Raw genomic sequence first — 7,668 nt, forward strand, 5'->3', positions numbered from 1 at the left:
TTATGAAGGTCATATTTGGTGATTGCAAACCCTTAATACAAAGTAACTAGCTTACTAATTCCAATAACAGCACCCATGATCCACCTCAAAACAGGGTTTTGAGTACTGATCATTCTCTTTACTCCGTAATATACCGAACCTGTAGATTTTGCATTAACAGCCCAAATCGATCAATAATTACATACACAAGCACATAGGTTTACAACGGCATAAACATTATAGCATATAGCATGGTTTAGCATTTTTTTTTTTTTTTTTTTGCCAAATTCAATCAAAATGAAAAAAATAAAAAATAAAACTTCATTACAAAATTACAATTTTTCTACAGTTGTAGTGCTTAAACAAAATGTAGCTTTTAAAACACAAGCCAATTCTGTTTTGTCCCTAGTTGTGAAGCAGAACAGTCTTCTCTTAAAAAAAAAGATATATATAAAAAATAAAATACTATGGTATTAGCAAGTTGTTTAACACATTCTTAAAAATGACACTATAGAGGAATTGCATTTCACTACCATAGTTTACATCAAAGTACTCTAGTATTACCATTTTACAGCATTAATGTACCACAGTATTTTTTTAGTAAGGGTTTTCTTCTGTACATGACCATGCTACTGATTATAGCATAAATATATCAGATTTTGCTGACAGGAGAATCGGTTTAGATGACAGGGTCATCCCAGACAGATTAATATGATACTTCATTGCAGCCCTTTTGATCATTATTCAAAGCTGCAGAAGCAATTGTCTTTATGTTTTTTCGTATTCGCCTTATCCACACGAGGTAAAATGAGGATACACCACAAAGAATGTTTTTTGCACAAATTTATCTCCAACATCAATGAGGTTGAGATTATTGGAAAACACCTTGAGTTTGTCCCCAGAATTGAGGTAAAAAATACCTTCAGAAAACAGACTTTTCCTCCAGTTTGTACTGTTCACTGTTTCGCAGTGGGTGAGCAGGGGCAGGTCTAGAGGATACGCAGCAGTGTCATGATTAATATCATGTTGAAGTAATATTTCCTCATTTTCTGGTTGTTCACTGAATTTTCTGTACGTAATCTGCAGAGAAACCTTGTATGTTCCTTCATGAAGGATTTTCAGAGATTCATTATCTTCTTCCAAGATGAAGTAACTGGTAGAGTCTGGTGACTGATACTCTGGGGTAGCCATCCATGGCACAAATCCGGCTTTAGTGAACGGGTGATCGTTTTTAACTAGAGAGAAGGGAAATGTTTGAATACACTTGGCCAAAAATGTTACACAGTCAATGTCTATGAGAATGAAAATTGTCATAGTGACAGCATTACACGTTTTTTCTACGAGTGTAGACATTGTCTGATTATGTGTGCAACTCTTGCTTACAGTTCATCTTATCTTAATGGTAATTATGTTTTGTATTAATTTCTACGTTTGCATTACATCTTAATGCACTCAATGTATTACTTCTTACCTGTGAGGCGAATGAAAGATGTGTCTCTTTGTTTCGGCTTCGTTTCTTCTCTGCTATTCGATTCCAAAACTTGATGCTGCATTTCTATATGGATGAAAAATGTGAGATTTTTTTTATTATTACAGTTGTTTTTATTTGATGCAATCAGTCTCCCTTCTTCTGAAAAAGAGAGTTATCGTCTAAGATAAATCACTTATAGTGTAAAAATAATTCAGTATGTTTTTGGTTATCCCTAAATTGCCAACAAGTTCTACAGAAACTATATCTACTGAATCTATTGATATCTATAGATGCATCAAATGATTCACAGATTAACCATTAAGATCCATTCATTTATCCTTTACCTAAACTTAACTTCCTAACTAATAAGAAGCAAATATTGGAATTATTGAGGCAAAAGTCTTATAGTGAGAACTGGAACTTAAAATAAAAGCTTGACACTTAATTCAATATTCACAAAAAAAATTAAATAGGCCTAAATAAATAGTAGTAAATAATAAACTTACCAAATTTAGATATCCCCTTAGTTCCATTTTCCTATGAAAAGAGAGCAAATATAAACATTTTAATTCACACGCAATGAATCCTAAAATTAACCAACACATTGATTCTCCCAGTCATACTTGCGTGTTTAATTGTTATTTATTTGTATTTTTCTTTTCATTGGGCTATTATTAAGCCATATTTTTCCCCCATTACACTTGTAACTATGTATTATGATGTATTTATTTATTCCTTTTCTGTTAGTCATTATCCTGTTTGTCATTATCATATTCCAACCACTGTTACTGGTAACACAATGCAAAAAAATAAATAATAATAAATAATAATAATAATAATAATAACTATGCTACTGAACTCACTTTTGAGCAGTATGCAATCCAGTCGCTGGCTACTTGTCCTAGTTTTACAAGAAACTTATTTCTTACTACTTGTGAGACAATAGTTATTACTAGCTATTTCAGGCTCAACTATTACCTATGAATTATAATCCAATTAACACTAGTAAGTTTTTAATCTTAACCTAATAAAAATAATAATAATAATAAATATCTAATATTTTCTAATAACTAAGGTGCTGGTATCTAATGTAGTCGCTATAGGTAAACTTAAGTAAATAAAACAATTTAAGACAAATTGGTTAGCATATATAACGCTGCAATCTATGTAAAACGGTTCTAACGTACTGTAATGTAGGGTTGTCATGTATGCATATTACAACTGTTGCTAAGGTTTCTAAAGCAATGCTAAAAGCAATACTTGACGGTGTCGGTGAGCAGTAGCGTGGCTGTTTGACGCGGTCTTACCGTGCATTGTGGCGGGAACGCGTGGTTCAGGAGCGTGAACACGCAGCAGCTGAAGCAGAGCAGCAGGCTGATGGACTGGATCAAACAGACCTGTCTCCGCAGTGAGTGGTACTTTTTCCTCAAACGGCTCACGATCTCGGGCTCCATTAAAACTGCGTAGACTTTGCAGGCTGCCTCTTCGTTTGTCACTTCCATAGCGGACAGTTTAAAAGCGTCTCTCCATGTCTTCGGACTCCTCTATATATATGTATATTTCTCCCACGTGTTTTCTTCAACGCCCAAAACAAACGTGGAGTTTCGGCGCTATGTAAATATGAGGCTCTCAGTCCAGTCGATCAAGTGTCGCTTCCTGGTTTGCTGCAAGACCTGCTTGACTCAGAGCCAAATTCTTACAGCCTGAGGAAATAAACAGTTACATGACATTTCGTCATAGCAAGTAGTGAGTCTTCAAAGGTGTAAAGCAGTGGTTCTCCACCATTAACCCTTTGAGGGGTGCGGTCCCACATTTGGTATTTTAATTCTGTGCCCCGGGGTTTAGGACCCTCATATGGGATTTATGCTGCATTCCCAGGCATGTTTTTTAGCATGTAAATCACGACTTCAAACCATGACTCACGACTTTGTAGCGTTCCAGGCAAGTCACGCCAAACTTCCCGGGCACAAGGAATTGTAGCTAGATTATTAATTTTATTTCAACGTTATATTGTTCTAAAATCTATTTTTCAACATGTTCCGTGTTGCATAAACACCGCATAGGCAATATTATCCGTGGTGGCGGCCATTGTTGTTTCGCGGACTATGTGACGTCAGAGCTCGGACTTGGGAGTACATCAGTCTAGTACAAGTTCACGGGTGGGAAGCATGCGGCAAGGAAGTCGACCGGAAGTTGAAGTCGGCTGCATGCCGCCATCTTGTAGCAGAACTTCACTTGCGTTAGCATTCCCGTTGACTCCCATTCATTTTGGCGTCACTTTGACAGCGAATAACTTTACATCTGAGGCGTTTAAAGACTTCGTTTGTCCATTATTTATTTCTAAAGATACACGACAATGTATAAAGGGTGCCATTACCTTCTTTGTTACATTATGGGCCCGTAGAAACAGTTTTTGTAAAAAATAGGCTAACGATTGCGTCATAACCACTCAACTCTCTGTCGCATTACCGTACAGACAGGAGGAGAAGCTCGCAGGCAATTAACTTAATATGGCGTACTGGCGTTACATTTTAAAATACTATACAAAATAATTAATCAGAATACTTCTGCTCACTCACGACAAAGAACTCCCCGCTCAAGCTCGCCGTCTCTGCAAGATTAACGATGGCAGTTTGCACGCACAGCCACTTAGAAGATTTACATCTGTCAGACAGGTTGCTGACGTCGTCAAGCTTCGTTTGAGTCTGCGCGTCAGAAACGGAAGTGCTAAAAAACGCTAAAAATGGGCTTCAATTGTCTCAATTGAGTTCCAATGGGGTCGCTGTGTCCATTTCTTTTACTGTCCATGGTGGGAAGTCACGGGTTTCACTGCCATTCTGGTGCACTTTCACGGCTAGAAGGTTGGAAAAACAACCTTCTAGCCGTGGTTACGGGTTGCCTGGAACTGGCTTTAGTTTAATAACAATCAGTCATTTTCTAAAATAAATAAATGTATATAGTTTTTAACCACAAATGCACATTTTGCACTAGCTCGACTTCATGCGTAACATTGGAAAGGTCAAGCAGGGTCAGCTCTTTGTACTCCGGTTCAGAAATGTAGGGTATGGTGAAAAACTCTCCTCCAGCTTCAAAATCATCTGACACCATCGTTTCTTTTCTTGTGAAGGGCATTTGACTTTCTTTGAACATTCACTTAATAATGCGTGAAGTCCATCTAGTGCAAGACAAGCATTTGTGGTTTAAAAGTCATGTACATTTTTACTTATTTTTATTTTTTATTTTTTTATTTTTAGAAAATGACCTTCAACCCACTGGCCACCACTGAAGTCCACCATATGAAGAAAAAACCTGGAACAGAACACAAGATCATTGTTGCATAATTTTACCAATGATTTATTCTTAATCGAGGCACATCCTGATGATGATATAGTACTATTATTAGATCCGACAGCAATGTTGCAATACACGAGTGTTCGTTGTAATGTTTTATCATGTGTCACTATTATCTTTTATTTGTGTAGGCTATGGACTATTTATACATTTTTTACCAAAATGACCCATGTTGTTTTCAGAGTATATCACAGCAGTGTCCATCTATTGTTTTAATATGCAAAATCATAGCAGTGGGCATTTACTTCCAGGTCTTGATTGGGGAACACCTCAAATCAAGTGAGAGTTTCATAGGGAGGGTCAAAACCAGGACAGAAAATAGCCTATTACTACTCTAAATCCACAGCTGATCATCTTCCACAGAGGTGGTCTTTCCTCACACTATAACGTCATTCTGAGATGAAATATTAAACAAAAGATGAAGGAAAAGTTGATTTCTCAATTCATGACGTTCCTGGAAGACACCACTAATAAGCATGTGAGATGATTAAAGTAATGCCTTATTGCTTCACAAGCACCAGTCAGAAGTTTAAATGCAATGCTTTCTCACGCCAACATAATAATAATAATAATAATAATAATAATAAAATCGAACATTTACAAGCAATAGCCTTGTCCTCAGCACATAATATAGTTGGCTCTATCCTGAATTGTGTTTTATTCAAATGTAAGTTATCCAAAATATTCACCAGTATAACAAATTTATGAAACACTATCATAGCCGACACATGCCACATTTAGTCCCAAATAAAATCAGGCCAAAAATGATGGCCAACCTGCTAGATGCAGAAATCATTTTATATTACAACATTTTAATTAAATAAATGTTTTTCATTTTGCAGCAGTGCATAAAACGTCTATGCTCTGGAAAAATGATTGTGGAAAAATGGTACAAGGCCAGGAATGATGCACATTGCCAGGAATGTGGGTTTTAGGAATGTAGGACAGTCGAACAATTGTGCCTGAGTGAAAGTTCTGGTAAAATGTGGATTACATTATTGCAAAGAGCTTGTTTGAATAAAGGTCAGAAAACTGGTGTCAAATTGCCGCTTGTTTGCCATGTACAGAAAAAAAGAAAAGAAAGGTGAAGTAATGATATTTTCCCCTCTTTTCATTGGAAGGGTTTTGGTAACTTATTGGGAAGTCGGATTCTATCATCTCTTTTGAGTTATGGTTTATTCTTTTTAGTTTGTGAGGTCTTATATAAAAACTTAGAAAATAAAAGTGGCTTGCTTTTGTCTAATGTTCCTTTTTCATTAAATATCTCCTGTTGTACTATCACTTTGATTGTTTGGGCACGTGGCTGTCATTATAATGTTTGACATAATCAGGATTTAATCTCGGCCCAGAATTTCCGTTTAGGTAATGTAAAGGAATGCTGTTTTTGACCTCTTTTCCATCCTTTTTGTATTTTGACGTGTTTCTTTTGTTTTCGTAAAAAATATCCAAACATAAGGGCATGAGGTAGGTCGTGCATTCATAGCATTCTTGATGCTACCAGACCTGAAAATTGAATGGATAGTTTCAATAACATAAGGATATACACAGATCACACTCAATGCCTCATTTGTTACAAAGTGTTTCAGCTATTCTTTGCAGCTCAGATCATTGTGGCACATCTAAATCTTCAAATAACAACATAAAATCCCCTTTATTGGAGCCAAGAGGGTTGGTACAGACAGACAGTGGACAGTTTATTGAAGTGATTCAACAATGTGTAAATGTCAAATATTGCCTTACTCACACTTGCAGTGATGGTTTCCCTAGGTTACATAGTTATATTTTCATGTGGCAACTGGCAAAAAATGACTAAGTCATTGATTCGTTCACTACTGATTCATTTAAGAATCATACCCCATCACTGCTGCATTTTATTTAGCTTCTTAGGTTGGCAGTTTATGTCTAAAATGTAAGTTACTCAATATTAATGGTTTTTATTAATGGTAAAAATTGATATTAAGTAACATGCTGCATCTGGATTGGATAAAGTGGTTCAATTAACGGTCAGTTTACAGTATGTTTTCTTTTTTATAGCTGTCACTGACATACTTAAGTGCACTACAACAAGAAGGCAGTTTAACACGTTGAATGATTCACCTGTACATCCACCCTGGTTAAGAAACAATCTCCTAATCCATCTATGAACCTATTACATCGACTCCATTCAGTAATATCAGTACTGATGGCAGTCATCCAGCAGCTCTCGTGTAATAGAAGGGTTGGGTCAGAATTATTCTTGGCTGAGCTGGACGGAGCTGCACCCTTAACGAACTAAGGCTCTCCTGAATGTGAAAACTCCCAACAGGCTAATTTTATTCAGTTCTTTGTAAATTCCGTTGACTTTTGCTTAGCAATTCCACAGTAATTTTGTGAGCTACTGGGGAAATACAATGAAACCAAAACACAACTGCAGGGTCAGGGTTGCAACAGAGTTTAATCTGCAAATTTGTTTAGAATAGTGATTATGTGTATGTGTGTGTGTGTGTGTGAAAAATTATGTAATTAAAATATTCAAGTGTGTCTCGTGTTTGTGGGTATATATATATCATATAAATAATATATGTATGTATATTTACACCCACACACACACAGCAACTATAGTGACAACGAAATGATATGATTGGAATCGCTTTCATAATGATTTTTTTTTTCTTCTTTTTTTTCAGCTAATGAATAATAAAAACAATCGACAGCCAATCAGAGTCCATCCTGCTTTGAAGAGCTGGAGCAGTTAAAGTAGTGGATGACAGCACATGCTTTTAATAGACTGAATGTTATTGTGTGTTAGTGTGTTGGCTAATGTAGTCATAATTTCTGGTGTGAACACACCTTTAAAGGTTAAATGTGTAATTTCTGCAAAACTATTG

The 7,668-nt window shown here is 36.1% G+C and overlaps 1 protein-coding gene across 1 annotated transcript; it reads right to left on the minus strand.

The window, feature by feature from the left end:
* Nucleotides 1–230: 230 nt before the first annotated feature.
* On the minus strand, nucleotides 231–3,546 carry LOC113070747 (uncharacterized). Its single transcript, XM_026244169.1, has 4 exons — nucleotides 2,758–3,546; nucleotides 1,957–1,987; nucleotides 1,451–1,534; nucleotides 231–1,214 (listed from the first exon to the last, which is right to left on the minus strand). Exons 1-4 carry the CDS (start codon nucleotides 2,950–2,952, stop codon nucleotides 769–771), a joined length of 756 nt encoding a protein of 251 aa, XP_026099954.1. The 5' UTR covers nucleotides 2,953–3,546; the 3' UTR covers nucleotides 231–768.
* Between the last annotated feature and the right edge of the window lie 4,122 nt (nucleotides 3,547–7,668).

The sequence above is a fragment of the Carassius auratus genome, unplaced genomic scaffold (assembly GCF_003368295.1).
Source record: "Carassius auratus strain Wakin unplaced genomic scaffold, ASM336829v1 scaf_tig00005214, whole genome shotgun sequence".
Classification (NCBI taxonomy): Eukaryota; Metazoa; Chordata; class Actinopteri; order Cypriniformes; family Cyprinidae; genus Carassius; species Carassius auratus.

What these genes read in the sequence shown, in the direction of transcription:
- LOC113070747 (XM_026244169.1), bottom strand. Translation starts at nt 2,952, where the DNA reads ATGGAAGTGACAAACGAAGAGGCAGCCTGCAAAGTCTACGCAGTTTTA. An exon ending in CGTTCCCGCCACAATGCACG is followed by an intron (nt 1,988 to 2,757) that starts GTAAGACCGCGT and finishes CTCTTTTCATAG; the next exon opens with GAAAATGGAACTAAGGGGAT. An exon ending in TAAGGGGATATCTAAATTTG is followed by an intron (nt 1,535 to 1,956) that starts GTAAGTTTATTA and finishes TCATCCATATAG; the next exon opens with AAATGCAGCATCAAGTTTTG.